Source organism: Sylvia atricapilla, chromosome 5 (assembly GCF_009819655.1).
Source record: "Sylvia atricapilla isolate bSylAtr1 chromosome 5, bSylAtr1.pri, whole genome shotgun sequence".
In the NCBI taxonomy this organism is placed as follows: Eukaryota; Metazoa; Chordata; class Aves; order Passeriformes; family Sylviidae; genus Sylvia; species Sylvia atricapilla.
Window position 1 is genome coordinate 58,205,602 of NC_089144.1, and position 16,844 is coordinate 58,222,445.

The 16,844-nt window shown below is 42.3% G+C and overlaps 2 protein-coding genes and 1 long non-coding RNA gene across 6 annotated transcripts in view; 1 reads left to right on the forward strand and 2 right to left on the reverse strand.

Moving 5' to 3' along the window:
- Positions 1–5,713, forward strand: part of PACSIN2 (protein kinase C and casein kinase substrate in neurons 2) — a 54,010-nt gene extending 48,297 nt beyond the window's left edge. For all 4 annotated transcript variants that reach the window (XM_066319611.1, XM_066319613.1, XM_066319614.1 and 1 more), the window contains 2 exons: positions 189–385; positions 3,875–5,713. In XM_066319611.1, the coding sequence (XP_066175708.1) occupies positions 189–385; positions 3,875–3,987 (310 nt within the window). In that variant the 3' untranslated portion in view covers positions 3,988–5,713. The remainder of the gene's footprint in view (positions 1–188; positions 386–3,874) is intronic.
- The window catches only part of TSPO (translocator protein), a 357,420-nt gene that overhangs the window by 103,211 nt on the left and 237,365 nt on the right, over positions 1–16,844 (reverse strand). The gene's annotated exons all lie outside the window — the stretch shown is intronic.
- Positions 6,643–16,579, reverse strand: LOC136361597 (uncharacterized). The gene is made up of 3 exons (XR_010743659.1): positions 13,785–16,579; positions 10,450–10,621; positions 6,643–6,826 (listed from the first exon to the last, which is right to left on the reverse strand). It is a non-coding gene; the product is annotated as an uncharacterized lncRNA (long non-coding RNA).

Consider the following 16,844-nt stretch of genomic DNA (forward strand, 5'->3'; position numbering starts at 1 on the left):
GCATTGCAAGAATGCTTTTATTTTTTTAAATGAGGCATTATCAGTTTAAGATAGATGAGAAGATAAAGGAAGAAAGTTTCAAAACTGGGCCTTAGAGTGGAGTTTAAGCACATTTAGGGATATCTTAGTGGTATTTCTAGTCTCCTATTTTAAAAGCGGAAAAGAATAATTTCAAAATCGATTTTCAGTGTTAGCAGCTATGAGAAGAACCAAAGCTACCCCACAGATTGGTCTGATGAAGAGTCCAACAACCCCTTCTCTTCCACTGATGCAAATGGAGACACCAATCCCTTTGATGAAGATACCCCTCCTGCCATGGAGGTGAGAGTACGTGCACTCTATGACTATGAGGGCCAGGAACAAGATGAGCTCAGCTTTAAAGCAGGTAAGTTTGCAACATCTACTTTAAAATATTTTGTGAAAAAGGAGTTTGTTTTTTTCTTTTCAGCTTTTATTTTATGAAGTAGCCTGTTTCTCTGTATGCACAACTCCACATACTGGATCCTGTCCAACCATCATCCCTCCTAATAGAGCTTTTTGGTATTCCCTGTTTGGCAGCACTGATTCCTAAGATCTTTGGAATGTGTTGAGTTGCCTCTGAGATATTCCTTTCTTACCATCTTAAGTGAAACAAAATGACCAGCAGAACTGAAAATCCTCTCTCTCCCTTTTCTTCCTTGGTGACAGTAACAGCTGCTGCTTTTAGCTGTCTGGAAATCCCAACTGTACAGAGTTGGTTTTTTAAAGGAAAATACTACAGCAGGTAATCCTGGAACTGTATTAAATCACCAGATTGCTTCTCTGTTTAAATGGAAAGCATCCAATTTTTGGTATACACCTTTCTGCAGTGCCAAATTTCTGGAGTTGAAAATTTAGCCATGGACAGATACTTTTTAAAACTCTCTTCTCACCCCTCTTTAGTGTATGTTAAGCACAGGAATTGTCTTTACTTTAAAATTGTTTTTTTTAAGTCTTGTTTTATATTAGGGTACACTGAGTACACCTCTTCCTTCTAAAGGTGTTGTATCTCCCTTGAGCCCTAAACCCATTTTTCCCTCAGTGCTGCGGGAGTTGGGAGAACAGAATAGATGCAACTGATGGGGGAGACCCATCACACACTGTTTGCACACAGAGGAAGGTGACATCAGGGTGTGACCACAGGTGCTGCTGCCTCCAGCTGAAATCTACCCCCTGTTCATGACTTTGAAGCCAATTGTTCAACTGTCTTGCCCAGAATTGCAGAAGACATTTTCCAACCAGGAATTCCAGAACAAGGTGGCAGGAGTAGTTTAGCAAAAACAAACAGAACTTTGTGCAAATGAGAGAGACAGACATTCTTTGAGTTTGTCTCTTTTCCCATTTGCTTGTCATTTATTCCCCTTTCCTGTAATAACTAGATTATTGTAATAGAAAAAAAGGATTCAAGTGTTGAAAAGAAACTCCAGGAAGCTTTTGGTTCTACCTCCCTTTGAGCTGGGGTTAGTAAGAAGTGTGCTATTTCTGTACCAGCTGCTCTGGTTCTTAGGTGGCTGTTAGGGCTAAAAGTTAGGAAGCCAGTCGGTGTTGTAGCTAATCAGGGAACTGCAGGGTGTCTGTTCTGCTGATGCAGAAGGGTGGTGCTCAGAACAGTGTGTCCCCAGGTCATATTCTAGATACAGTTTGTGCTTTCTGAACTAAAACACCCCCCAGCTCAGGTGGTTGTGCTCTGCTTTTAACTCACCTCCTTCCTTTTTTATTAGTGAAAACACTAATGAAAATCTGACTTTCCTTCTTTGTAGATAAGTATTGTAGGCTTCCAGAGTGGAGGAATGGGTTATTTGTCCATGAACTTTGCTGAATTGTGCCTTAACAGAAGTACAGGAGTAATGAAACATCTGATACTTTCTGTGGGGATGCACACAAGCCAAAAGTTGCTTTCCATTTTATAGGCTTTAACTGCTCCTTTTTCCTCAGCAGGGGATGGAAGCCTGCTAATCCTCTTGAAATATATCTGTAGTACCTCTGAAGCAGCAAGGGTTTACAGTAATGAGTCTTTCCTTGGCAAAACTATGCAATGTTTATACGCACAGATAAATACAAAGTTAAATACAAAGTTAGGTGTTCTGTGCTGGAATACCAGCTGCATCACTTGCATTAAACCCTTGAACCAAGTGGCTCTCAGTGTGTGAGGTCTGTAGAAATAAAGTAGAGGAGGTATAAAACTGTGAGATATATGCAGACTTCACTTACAAAGAGTTCAGTACTTGGAAGGAAGAGCATAGGATTGTTGAAACACCAAATTATGGCATTGATACAACTGTAGGAAAGGGATGATGTGCTAGACCATGAATCCAATTAGAGATGCTGAATTAATAGGATGGGTACTTAGTTTTTAGGTAGAAGTGTTAGCGTGACTAGCTTTACACTGAACATAGAGAACACTAAGGAAAAGAACTCACTAGGTCAAGTGGGAGCCAATTTAAAATGTACTCAATCCTGTGTTCCTCTGTAGACATTCCTAAGCTCCTAAGCAGCTGTCAGCAGAGGATTAACGCATTTTAAGGATTTGTTCGAATGTACATGGATATTCTCAGATGGGATTTCCTTGAGTATTCAAAGAATTTACCTACAGAATGCTTCTAAATACATATTAGAGTGTCCATTGAATGTACTTCAAGACATGAAGCTCATTTTTAAGTGGAGTATCTTTACAGCGGATGCTTTTGGGTTGTTGTTTTCTTTTCTCTTGGCAAACAGCTGTGAGAGGCTTCCAAAGAGCAAGAATAACTTTATACATGTCTTAGGAGAGGTTTTGTAAGCATGTGAGAGGATGGGACATAATTATTTACACTATCTCTGTCCTGCCCTCCCGTGGCCCTCTGTGGTTGGGAATAGTGACAGTGAATGTTGTCCCTGCAATGTTGTTAGAATATGTTACTGTGAGTTCTGGTTTTATCATCACAGTGGTTTCATTGTAACTGCTGTGCAGATGACACTTCCAAGTGTTTATATTTTCTTAGACCTCCAGGATCACCAAGTTTCCAAGCCCAAGCTTTGATACAAATGCATTTGTTAGGGCATACTGTCATTGAAGTATGAGGTTTTGGTAGTCTTTGTTGCCACTCTTCATTAACACACACTTAAGGGAGGTTTGAAATTGTACAATCTCATTCTGCAGCACTACAGAAAGTGGAAAAATTGTAACATGTCTCCATAAACCAAGTTAAGTCTGCAGTGCCGAACATTTGTTCATAATGGGTACTAATTTTCTGATAAACTTAAAAACTAGAAGAGATTAAGCTTTAACCTTTATATCTAAGAGAAAAGTTATAAAGATAGGTATCTTGAGAAGATTCAATATGAGGCTTGTCCATTTCTACCAAAGAATTTATAATCCTTAGGCTAGTTTGTATTCTCCTAAATGACACTAAGACTCTCTACTATTTGGGACTGTTAATAAGTGATTAATATTTTCGTCATCTATTTTGTATTGCTAAGATAAAACACAAATCAGTTTCATCTAGGGAAATCATTTGACACAAGTCACACAGGAGGAAATAATTGTTACTCAGTGTGGCCTTTTTTTTCTGGCTGAGGTGGAGCTTCCTTTTTTCCTGTGGAGCATCTTGGAGTCTGCAGGCTCTCAAAAGTCAAAGTATTCCCTGAGGATGTGGAATGCCTTGTAGTCAAAATGAAATTACCTTATAGTCCATAAATGCCTGAATGGATAGTCTCTATGTCAACAAGCAAATTCTGAGTTATTTAATCTTTGTAGCATTTTCTTCCATGTTTCCCATAAAATCTTAAGTTCCCATAAAATCTTAAGACAATAAGCCTAATGAAACATTTATTTGACTTGCACTAAACTGGGGAAAATGTTTCTTCTTTTCTTCAGGGGATGAGCTAACCAAAATGGAGAATGAGGATGAGCAGGGCTGGTGCAAAGGACGCCTGGACAATGGACAAGTTGGTTTATACCCAGCAAACTATGTGGAACCAATCCAGTGACAAAGGACAAAATAAACACAGAGGTGTCACAAGAGCTGTAGGCCTGTACAGTGTATTTAGGTGAAGTGAGAGGAAACTGAATGGATGTATAGAGTGTATATATTTTAATGAAAAGGTGAGAGCTTCATACCGAAATAAGGCTGAATGAAAGACAAAAGCTTGACATGGTTTTCACAACTTGTACACAATGCGAAGGAAAGGAGTTAGGTTGAAAAAATAGTATGATAGGAAAAATACTTTTTAAACTTTTTCTTTCCCACATGGTCTGTTATTGTGGATCCTAAACATTTTTGCATTTTCTATGCTTATGCCTCATCCTACCGCAGGTATGTGGCTTACGCTCACTTTTGTTTAATCAGTTATTTTAAGTGACCTTCAGTAACTTGCAACTTGAATTATAAAGATTATTATAGTTAATTTTTTATTTGTTCTTATCAATGTCTGAAAGATGCAGTATTTTTTTATTTAAATGCTATGTAGTTAAGCACCTTTTTGTATGCTTTATCAATTAATACTTAAATTATGACATAGATCTAGTCACCACTTGACTGAATGAAAGCTCTTTCCATGTTGTAGTAATCTTTGTGTTGTCAGCATGGCTTGAAGTTGTAAATGGAGTTGTAAAACAAAATACTGTATTTAATAAATAACTGTTACAGAAGGTTATTTGTAGCAGAAATATCTGCAGGTGTCATGGGTTGGGACTCTATTACAAATGTTCTTTACGTGGGTTGACACTTGAACTAAGAGTTTTCCATCTAGATCTTAAGTGGCATTCAAAAGAAATATAAATTATGATAAGCCCCAGAAGAGTGGCTATTTCCAGCACATGTTTGCAGGGAAAAAAAAAAAAAAACAAAACTCCTTTTAACTGCTAATGATTTTTGGGTGATTTGAAATGTTAAATCTGTGAAGGCTGATTATCTTGAACAGAGAAGACTGTAAAATAGACTAAATGCTTTTATTAAGAGCCTATCTATGTTGTGTATATGTACATATAATTTGATATTCCAAAATATGAAGAGCATGGCTGTTAGTTATCAAGCCTTTTGGTGTCAATAAGGTTTAGACTGTTTTAAGAGTTTAAATTATAGGTATATTTAAATCTGCTTTCCTGCCATATTCATTACTGTACCATAGAGAAAGTATTCTGTGATTAGATTTTTCAGAAGTACAGTAAATACACTAATATACTCAAAATCAGTATTTGTGGATAAATTTATGAGTCAAAATATCAACTAGCTTTAGTCCAAACATGGATTATTGTAGCAGAACACTGTAAAATCTACTTTTGTTTGCAGTTACAACTTGGCCACCTGTAATCGTGTCAAATATGCATTTGTGACATTGAAAACTGGGTTGTAAAACTACAGCAGATCTGTGTTAAATCTAAGTATCAGGTAAGTAGATACGCCATGTTAGGAAGCTGCACTGTAATGAAGTTAACAAATCTTTTTCGAGGTAACTATTAAACACTGTTGGTAATCTTGGACTTCATTGTTTGCTTTTTGAGCTTATAGATATATTTAGTCATCATTTTCAGTGAATCCAAATGTGCAGGCTTAGAAAGTGGATGTATGTATATGTCTGTCAGCAAAAACGTACCAACATATTTGTTCATCCACAGGACAGTGGCTAAAATTGTCAGGAATTACTGGTTTGGGTCTCTGTATTGTAAAATATTTTAGAAAACAATAAAATCTGTTAATCTCTTCAATACACAGAATGCACCTTTTACTATTTCACTGTATGTCAGAATAGTTTTATGAAACAAATAATCTGTGCATTTCATTGCAATTCATGGTGACAAAACCTGCACTGTGTAAAAGAGCCACAAACAGGAGCGGGACATGGGTGGCATTGGGCCATTAACAAAAAGGGAGGTGCCATGCACGGCAATTCTTGGCAAAACATTCCAGCAAAATCTTCATGGAAGAAGAGGAAACTGTCTTACGGGTATGCAGAGTCTACGGTGATGCTGCTTTCTGTGGTGCTGTCAAGCCTCAGATGGCAAGGGTGAGCAGCTAAGCTTTTTACTTCTTTTTAAATCTTTTCTGCCTTTGAGTTTTCTTGTTGACTGGCAGTGATTCATGTGGTGCTGTCTGTGACAGCTGGCTGAAGGTTTTATCTCCTGTCCCCCATCAACACCTGCTGAACAGCAGATCCCAGAGGTTCATAATCAGTGGCACAGGGTCTGCTTGGGGGCTGTCACCAGTGGTGTCCCCCAGTATTAATTGTTTAATATTCATCAGTGCCTTGGGTGAAGAGGTGACACAGAGCTGGGAGGAGCAGCCATCCCCCTGGGGGCTGCACAGCCCTTCCAAGGGCCTCAGCAGGGTGGAGAGATGGGCAGAGGAGCTGTCTGAAATCCAGAAAAGGCAAATGCAGGGTCCTGCACCTGGGGAAGAATAACCCCAGACCCCAGGACAGTCTCAGGGTCACCTGCTGGAGAGCAGCTCTGAGGAGAAGGGCCTGGGGGTCCTGGTGGGCAGTGAGCTGTCCCTGAGGGCAAGGAGACCAGTCAGAACTCTGTAAGGTACTTTTGCAGCTGTCATACACTTCTGTGATCATAAGTAACTTATTAAATCATCAATAAATAATCAACTGCCACCCTTCCACATAACCTTATAATAAATCTCCAAGTCCAAACAGGAATCCGTCTGGGGGACACACAGGTATTCTCGCACTTTTTATTTCTGTCTTCAGTAACTGATCAAATGTTCATTTATTTCAAAGCAGTTTACTTCTGCTTTTATGAGGGATATTAGCAAGAACTCTTTGAACATCCAAGTCACTTGTTACCTTGGCTAGATCCTCTTGACACATGAAATCTCCAAGACTATGAGGTAAAAAAACAGATGAGTTGTGAAGCACTGTGGTGATAGACACAGAACATGTATAGACACTTCCAGATCTATATGCAGGAAACACTGAAATCTGACTGTCCTAGCAGAGATAAAACATTATGTGGTAAATGGGGATGCTACATGCAGCTGGAGCTTTTCAAGCCCCCTGCATTGCTGGTGCAAACTGCATCCTCACACAACTGAGTGCTTGTAAATCCCAGTATATAGCAAGAGTTTGGTGTTGCACTGGGCAGTGCTGTTAGGATGTAGACGCTTCCAAGGGTGGAGAACTCCATGAAACCTCACCTGTCTGAAGTGGTGGTGCTTCGTGGTATTATCAGGACAAACACTGCATTAGTACTAAATTTAAAAGTTAAACTGGTTTCATCAACTGGCTTTTAATGGAGATCCTAAACTTCTTTTCCATGTGCTGGGAGAACCATTTGAGTGCTTGATCTTTCTCTTCCAGTGAAGGCTTTTTCTGTATGAATTATTTATACTGCAGTAATACATCTTGTGACCATGCTGTGCTTTTGAGATTACCATTTGCAGAGGGCTGGCCTGAAACCTGATGAACTGCAGTTGTCATTAGGCAACAAATAACTACATACGTAGCTGTGAGCAGAGACAAACTTTGCTTAGTGTGACCAAGCTTTCCAAAAGGCATCAAGCAGAATTTGTACTTACCTAAGGGACCCTTTGGCACTGAAAAGCAGTGAGGATGTAGCTGGCATCACCTGGGACTGTACCTATGTTCCACCATTTCGCAGCAGCACCATGAGAAACCAAACAAGGAGGGAGGCTTGATAATAACTGGTGAACAGAACTGATAGAATTTTACAGAACTAAAAGCTTTGAGTATTGGAAATGGCGGCAAATGTTTTGGAGCTTTGAAAAAGTAGGTGTCTACTGAAGCTGTAATACCACACGACTCCAGGCAGAATCGAGTGCCAATTCCTGGTTATCAAATCAGCCAAAGAACAGGCTGTTCTCAGGAGATTATCCCTAATGGTTCTCCCTTGTATTTATAAGCCCTGTCAAGGCTGGCTGGCCAGCTGCAGGAGCCCAAGACTTGCTGTGGCAGTTGGATAGGTGAGAGTAGGAGAAAGTTACTTTGCCTGTGCTTCATCAGCTCGTGGAGCAGTCCTTGTGCCCAAAATATGTGTATCCACCAAATAATAAGGAAGAACCCCTCCATTTCAGAATGGCTGTGCAGAAAAGGTGGGGATTAGCACAGGATCAGTCAGGGAGGAAGGGCTTCTAAATGTCTTCAGTCCCATCTCTGGCTCAACACTTGGAACAGGTTGCTCAGGAGTGTTGCTCAGGAGAGTTTCCCTGTGGGCAAACTGCTCCAGTATCTGATACTCCTCATGAAATCGTCTTGTCTTTGTATCAAATTGGAACTGTGTCCTGGGTTAGTGTGAATTAAGTGCCCTTGGTTTTTGATTTGCAAACCAGTAACCCCCACACTCTGGCAGTGAATTGCTCTCATTTGCACATGATTAGAGGGCTCCTAATGCAGGGCAGGCTGCACTTCCCAGGTGTTTGTTTCTGAGCATACACATATAACAGTGTTCTTCCACATATCTACTTATCAGACCAGCTGGTATGGAAGCAATTCTTTAGGGGTTCCCTGTGCTCTGGGAATACAAATATGTGTTCTGGCTATTCTTGGAAACAACCAGCAAGATGTGATACTGCCACAGAGGTACAATCGGCAAAGTGGCACTTACGGGCCACTCCCCCACCACTGCTGCTGTTCTCACACTGTGCCTTCCCTCTTTCTGCACTCCACTGAAATCACAAATTTGCTGAAGAATGAGAGACCCACCTCTATTCCTTGAAAAAATTCATTACCTTTTACCTTTCTGATGGCTTCCTTTATTTGGACCACTTTGTTTCTGCCCTGAGCCTGGGCAATTACCATTAGGAGGAGAATAGGATATGGGGGGTATTGCCAAGATTTCTTGAACAAGTTGGTGTTCATTCTCATGGCAAAGCACAACATACCATGGATAGTGGTACCAGGGAAGGAGTCTGTGGGCTAGGTTTGGATAGATTTTGTCAAGATGGAACTCTGCTGAGAGTTAAGGACATAAACAGTATCAAGGCTAGGGGAATCAGTGCTGCTTACAGTGCCGGTCTGCTACTAGGTCTGAGTGAGGACCTGCATTGCTCATCATAGTACAGAACACTGACTTTCTAATCCACAGCCACTCTTGAAGGTAAGTTGTCTGGTTCAGGGGTTTTTTCTTGTTTTGGTTGTTTGGGTTTACTTTGGGCTTTTTTTCTATTTACTCAATGTGCAGAGTAGCCAGTGAATTAGAAGAACTGCCTTTTCCTTGCTGGAGATGGACCAGCCCTTTTTTCATGTTCTGCATTCTCTATATTACCTGTCTTCCACAACCTAGAGGCTGCTCTGTGATTGCAGGACCTGTTGACCTCCTTCCAGTTCAGAGACAGAAATGCTTTTATTCCATCTTGTCCAGAGCTCATCTCCTGGCAATCAGCTGAGGTTGCAGTCTGCAGCAGGAATCTGTCCAGCATGCACAGCCAGAGTAAAGTGTAAAGTGTGGCCTTAGGACAGAGGTGCTGTGTATTTCTGAGCACTGCCATAGTCTCTTTCCCCTCTGGCTGCCTGGATGGAGACCTGTGGGCTGCCTCTTCAACATGGCTTTGAACAGTAGCAGCTTTTTAACATCCCAGCTTAGGACAGAGAGGTACCACTTCCTGAGACAGAAGGTCAGCAAAGACAGAGGAACCAGCCCCCCTGTGGTGTTACTTTCCTGTGACTCCCAGAGATGCATTTTTGGGGTGTCAGGATGCTGCAGTGGCAGCACCCTGTTTTTCTGATATTAAAAGTCCTGGTTAAATGGAAAGATTGTGCCATTCTCTTCTTTTCTTTTGTGGGTTTTCTTCTGATTGGTTTGTCTTGGTTTTGGTTTTTGTTAATTTTTTTAATTCCTTGCCAGGATAACTAGTGCCTGACTCCTGTGGAAAAGCCAGGAGCTCCAGGGTCAGGGCACAGCTCTGGGTTACCACACTGAGTGCCCAGTGCAGGGCCAGCACTTGGCACAGGCTCCAGCAGAGATCCCTGTCCCAGTGCTGGGGACTGTGCACCTCTGTGGCTGCCCCAGGCATGTGGCCAGGACTGGCAGTGACGGTGTCACCACCCCAAACAACTTCCCTCGAGACCGGTAAGAACTGGGGCTTCTGAGCTGCTGGGGGAGACCAGGAGTCTGCTGGATTTAAGGCATGGAAGGTGGTGCAGAGTGGAGGCTGTGGGGCAAAGCTTTGGAATTGATCATTTGCACAGCTGGATGACTCAGTCTGTGGAGGGGAGGGGAACCCAAAACTTGTGCTTGCAATGGGGTAGAAGGTTGAAGAAAGGGCCTATCACAGAGAAGATAATTTGCAAGCTCCTGAAATCCACTGGCACTGTGTTTAAGAGACCAGATAGTTCTGTATGGCCACTGTGATGCTTTTTGTGTCTTGGTGTCAGAAGAAAATTAGAGAATACCGCCCACACAGGGTGAGAGTGGAAAGCCTGAGGACGCAGTGCCTCAGACACTTCCCCTATGCTGAGCTCACCCCCGTGCAAGACTCTCTAAGGTACCTGTGGTCACTCCAGCAGATCGTCCCTCCTTGTAGTCACAGCAGATGCCACGTAGGAATTTAGTGCTGATACCAACAAAGCCACATTAGCACACTGTGTGCTGCCTCAGGGGGTCAGTGCGACAGAACCAGCTCAGGCATAGAGCATAACACTGCAGGGAAGCCTTGTTGACCTGCAAGGACAGAGAGGAAGGAGGGTCAGAAACATCAGCAGCTTTGATCTCATCTCACAATTCTCCCACAAATTCATTAATTCTGTATTATTCATGTTATAGACAATATGGCTCATATCCCCAACTTTAGAGAATATTTCTTTTGATTTGTTAAACATATTTAAAGGTAAAAAACATCTAAGTAAATATAATACACCATGTGCATTTAAGTTGATGATAAGTTCCCCAAATGACACTTTGAAAAACTGTGATTGTCTTGCCTCAGTTACAGATTCCATCCAATTTTTGATATGGACTGTCTGTTAGTTATTTTAAAATCTTCGTCAAGATACATTTTTAGTTACATACTGTAAGCTAAAGTGGTTAAGTGGTGTCTAAACTGCTGAATGAAATTATTCTGCTGATTTGATTTGGTACCAACTGTCCTGTCTCCTGTGATGTGTTAAAAAATTCTTTGCCTGACTTAGTGATAGTGTTGGTTCCTGAATGATGAGGGGAGCTTGTAACCTTTTTGATAGAGTTCACCATTTTTGGTTGTTTATCTTTTGCATGTAGTAGGAAAAACCTTGAGAGATTATTTTCCTCAGAGTAATCTTGGAGAGCAGGTTATAGTCCTGTCCTGCACAGTGCTAAGAGTGATCTGTGGTGCCATCCACCCTCCAAGGCACAGCACTGCTTTAACTTCAGGTGAGCTTTTTGGACTCTGTGATGAGGTCTCACAGGACCAGAACACACTGGTACAATTCTGAAAATGCTTTCCACTGACTGAGAGTGTTTTATTTTCAGCTGGGTTTGGGTTTGGTTTGGTTGTTTTTTTTCCTTTTCAACTCACCAGCCACATCCTTTAGAGTAGACAAACACTCAAGTGCTCATAATGAAATGTGCTTTTTTAAAAGTTATTATTCACGAAAGCACATAAAACCACGAAACATTCACAATATTCAGATGCTAACAAGACATTTCCTGTGTGCATGTGGGCAGCAACAGCCAAGGCCCCTGCCCCTGCTACAGCATGGGAGGTCCAGGTTTGATGCTCTGGACTTGAGGGAGGGCTTGGGAGCCACTTCCTGGAGGATTGTGCCAGTGGGAAGCATATGCCATCCTCCTCAGGGACACCAAGATGAGAAAGCACAGCCCTGATGGGCTCTCTCTTCCATCTTTCCATCTCATCTCTTCTCTTTGCCCTCCTCATTCCATTTCCCAAGTCAGGAATGGGTCAATAAGGCCCTTGCACCTTACAGTGGGAGCACAGAACCAACTTTGCCTGCAGAGAAGGCTTGAGTGGCTCTGTACATGACACAAACATGGACGTACATAAATGGAGACAAAACCCGATGGCTTTGACATTTCCCTGCAGCTGTCCAGGCACTTACACAACCTTAAGGATAGGATTTGCCCTTCAGCCACAGCCCTTGTTCCAGAACTGTCAGTTAACCTCAGGCAGATCAATTCAAATGAAAACCTCAACCTCGTAGCCCAGCCTCACAAGGATCTCCTGCAATCCACACCTTAGCCTGGTATTCATTTCTAATACTCCTCCAGAGCCCTACTGATCCCCAAACTTCAGAAAGCACCTGGCAAACAAAGCCACCATCCCAGCATAGAGCAAACAGAACCTGGTGACAGGAGACAAGACACTGATGGTGTTAAATACCTGTCTGGGTATCCCAGTGCATTCCTCCTTTACACATTTAAGTGTAAACTACAGTTTATGTTTTAAACAAGCACAATGCAAAGTGCAGGTCAGACATCATGTGGGGAGCAGGTATTAGATTTTTACTGAGGCTGTGATGGGCACAGAACAGTGTGAGTGATGGTTGTCAGTGAATGGCTTAAAGAGCTGCCATGCTGAGACTTTCCTTCTCACTCAAGAGCTTTTTGGTTGCCTCGATTACAGGGTTTTTACCAGATTTCTCAGCCCTAAAAGAAAGTCTGAGTGATTTTATCAAAGTCTGAAGTTAGCCCTGCTCTAAGCAGGGAGTGGGATTTGTTTTCCTTCCCATGCAAATTTTTCTGAGGCTTTTGAGTGGTGATAGTTGTGAAAAGGAGAGGAAAAGGACCAACAGGATATATTTAGACTTTCAATGTATTTTAATTGCAGTAACTATATTTAGTCTCTATTATATAATAATAATAGTGTTCATTTGCCTAACACTTTATGATCCATGTCATAGCTGGAGCATGATACTACATGTGATAATCAGAGGACATTTATGAGGTTAAAGGTGAGGAGAACAAACCAGAGAGTTCTGCTCCCCAAGGTTTGGCTTTCGACCACCACACTGGCTCAGGGTCCCAGGATGATTTTCTCTGTAAAATTCAATTTATTAATCCAAATACTACCCAGACATTACTGGGGATGAGTAAATTCTCAGTTCCTTAGCTGGCTGTGGACATTCCACTCCTCCCTTTCTCCATCAGCTGTAGTGCAGCTTCTGGATCACCCCCAACAATTACTGATGAGGAGGAGCTGACCTCCAGCTGCTCGCGTGTGATCATGCCTGTGGATTGGGTACTGTGCTCACAACTCCTCTTTAGGGAATCTTCTTGTGGGGTTAAATCGTGAAAACATGATTTTACTGAGCAAATATGCTGGTGTTTCCCTGTGTGCCCAAAGCACCTAGGGAAAAAGGCATGAGACAAGACAAAAATGGCTCTCCCAAGAAACCATTCCTTCGTGCATGGAAACAGGGCATTGCACCAGTTGGGGAAGTCTCTGTAGTGAAAGTACCCACCTGCTGTTTCCAATTGCAGGTTTGATTTTTTTCTTTACTCCCCATCTTTTACTGCCATCTACTGGCTCTGACTGAATGGCTTCTTTGCTACAAGTTTTGACAAGGGACGCTCAGAGAGGGCTTTGGGGATGGATTAACTGAGAAACATAATTAACTGAGAAACATAACACTTGTGGAATGATAAACTCAGACCATAATTGGGAAAAAGTAATGGATTAAGAAATGAGAAGAGAATTCTGAAAAGTCAGCCCATAAGTATTGCATTTCAGCATTTTGAAAACAAGTAATTTTGGATTTGTTTATTTTGAAGAAAAGCTTTTGTTTGGAAAACAACCTCCCAGAACCCTCCCAATGTTTAATTTTAAACAGATCTGTATAAAAGGGGCCAAAATTCATCTTTAGAGTCAATTACATTTATGTGGCCTTACCTGCAGCCAGACTAGCAAAATGGCTCCAAGAAGCACCTCAAAGCTCTCTCAGATAAAGGAAAGCAACTGCTTGCTTAGACAAGAGTATCCTGCAGTTTGCTTCTCTCTGCATGTGCTGTCAGGAAATAACATCCTGCAGGTATTAGCTGTTTCTGGCTGTTTCCAGGAGACTGTGGGAAGTATATCAGTGTCTTGTAAATGATCAGATGGGCATTGAGTCAGGCAAAAATCATTCAGAAAAGGTCAATGCTTTGATTTTGCTGTTAATAAAGGGAGGCAACATTAGAAGGATCTTTATTATGGTTGGGCCTTGATGAAATTCTTCTTCACTCCTCTTACACACAGCTTCTGGGTAAACCCACCTGAATACACCAATGCTCCTGCTCTCAGAACAGGAAAGGAGAGAAGGCTCCAAGTCCAGCCCTTCCATGTTGTTGCAATACAAGCAAGTATTGAACCACTTAGCTGTCAGCAGGTCTCCTGCCAGGAACAGAGTGGTAACCTCCCTGTGGGTAGGTACCACGTGGGCCAGGATTATTTTTTTTTTATTCCCCTTTCCTAAGGAAAGCACTGGAGCTGAGCCCTGGCACAAGCAATTCCCTTCTTCACTTGTCACTTCGAGTTTTTAAAACATCTTTAATGACTTGCTACAAATCCTTAAATTGACTCTACCCTGTGTATCTCCCCACCCATTCTCCCTGTAGGATGTGCTGGTTGGGAAGAGGCTCAGGGGGAAAGGAGAAAGCTCTTTTCAGAAGGGCAGGCCTCAGATTTAAGAACTGAATCACAGTTTCCAAGGCTGATTTGACACATACCTCCTCCATGAAACTCCCCAGGGACAAGATAGAAAAAAAACCTGACGGCAAACTTAGGAACAGTCTTAACTCTGATCACTAACCACCACAGGAGGGAAGAGGAGAACACAGTGCCATAGGGAGATGACAGAGCATCTTAAATCCTGGTATAGTACTTACAGAAAATTCACTTTCTATGACATTCATGGGTAGAGGACACTCCTCAGCAACAAATACCCTTCTCTGAGTGGGTTATTTATGCTGTATCAGAGACTAGTTTACACTCCTTTTACATTTTTCCACACAGAACAATAGTGAACAAGATGTGATTATTCAACCCTGTGGCAGGGTAGCACAGTAATTGATATTTCCAGTTTTAAAAACAACTGTGAACAGAAGAGGTCCACCTCAAGTCACTCCTGTTGGTGGAGATACAGCGTTTGGATCCACCAGTCTTGATAATGGAGCCCAAAGCCAAATGGCCTTCCCTAACCAGCTGAAGTCATAGCTCCAGAGAAAGACAACACTGTCTTAATCATGGACCCTGGGCACGAAAAATGGGATTATGTCCCTGCAACCTAGTGTTCTGTGTGAGAATAACTCAATGATATAGATTCTTTTGTTACAGATCCAGCACAACCAAATCTACCTGATTGTTCCAACAGTCCATTTGAAGCAGAGTTGTCACAGTGGTGCTGTCAGACCACCACCCCCCCCCGAGTCTGTGCTTTGTGTGTGAGGTTGTTGTGTATTTGCACTGCAGGGAATGAATGTCCCCTTCCCAATTCTGCCTAGCACATCTCAAGGACTCTTACAGGAATATTTATCCTTACTTCCCTTTCTGATAACTTAACTCCATGCTGTCATGAGCAACTCCTTGATTTCTCCCGGAGAAAACCTCATGACAGAGGCAGTTTGCAAAGGAGCCCAGAGTTGTGTTTGGAGCAGAGAGTGCTGAGAGCTGTGTCTGTCTGTACTGCCCCAGCCTGGCAATATCTACCTGGAACAGCCAGGGCAGATGGGATTAGATGGAGCAAAATCCCTTAATTTTTGCTATTAATTTTAGCCCCTACTCTCTAAAGGAAGGTTTATTTATAGCCAGCATTTTTCCAGATGCCAAGCTGGCACTGCTTACCTAAAAGAGGGGAATCTTTATTCTTTCCTGCCTATCTTTTTCCTAGGCACTAATTTTAGTGGCAGATAAACAGAACTCCTCTATAGACCAATAGGGAACCTGAAGCAGTAGCTGACCTTTAAAGAGGTGTTGGAACACAGGTGCTCCCTGTGCTGAATTCCAAGCAGGACTGTTTGTGAAGGTGCCTGTGGAATCACCTGGTTTTGCTGTTTTCTTGAGGCCTGGAGATTGGGAGCAGGATCCTCTGTGCTATCAGTGAGGGATGGAGGAAATGGGCTTCCCCTTGCTTTTAGTGACCAGCTTGGCCAACTCATCTCCAGTTGAACCCATCAGTTTCTACTTGCCAAGAATGAAGCTGGCTTGGAAATGATTGATTTCATACTGCACTCTCCAGCAGCTGTTACTCAACTGTGTAGTCAACCACTGTCATGCAAGTCTTTTCAGGCTAATCCTTGCCAGCATCAATTTCAAGAAATCATTCCTTGCTGTTTCTGTGCATCATTTGGGTTGTCATCCTTCATCCTGGGGGACAGAACTGTGCAAAGGTTCCCTGACACCTGAAGAATCCTTTAGACATGAAGCAGTGATTCAGTCCTGGATTGGATTCAGCCTCTTGGGGCTGGCAAACAGCTGAAAAGTGAAGCTCAGCATTCATGGGGAAACCTCCCTGCTAAACTTCGTCCAAAGTATCCATCTGGTCCATGCCAAGATCATCCATTTCAAGCTTCTGTTGTTCAAAATCCTCTCTCCAAGGGGAGCTGGAGGCTGACAGCAGTTTGGGATCAAAGTGTTCGTATTTTCCCACCTGCACAGCCACTGCCCTAAAGCTGCACTTGGGTGAAATCTTGAAAGGACTCTCTAGGGCCCTGAACTTTGTCACTCTCCCTGCTGAGATTTCAGTAGTTCCAGAAATTACACAAAAAGGAGGTTTCAATTGAATCACCTCATTCAATGAAGCACCATCCTGTTCTTGGGAGACCTGCCTTAGTAACAAAGAGCACTTTTTCCCTCTTCCCTTGCTGGCTCCCACAAATTGCTAGGCACCTTCAGGATAATTTATCCAAAGGACCAGCCATGCCAGGAAAATCCAAGGCAGCTGTGAAGCTGTGTGAAAGCCCAAAGTGCTGACTG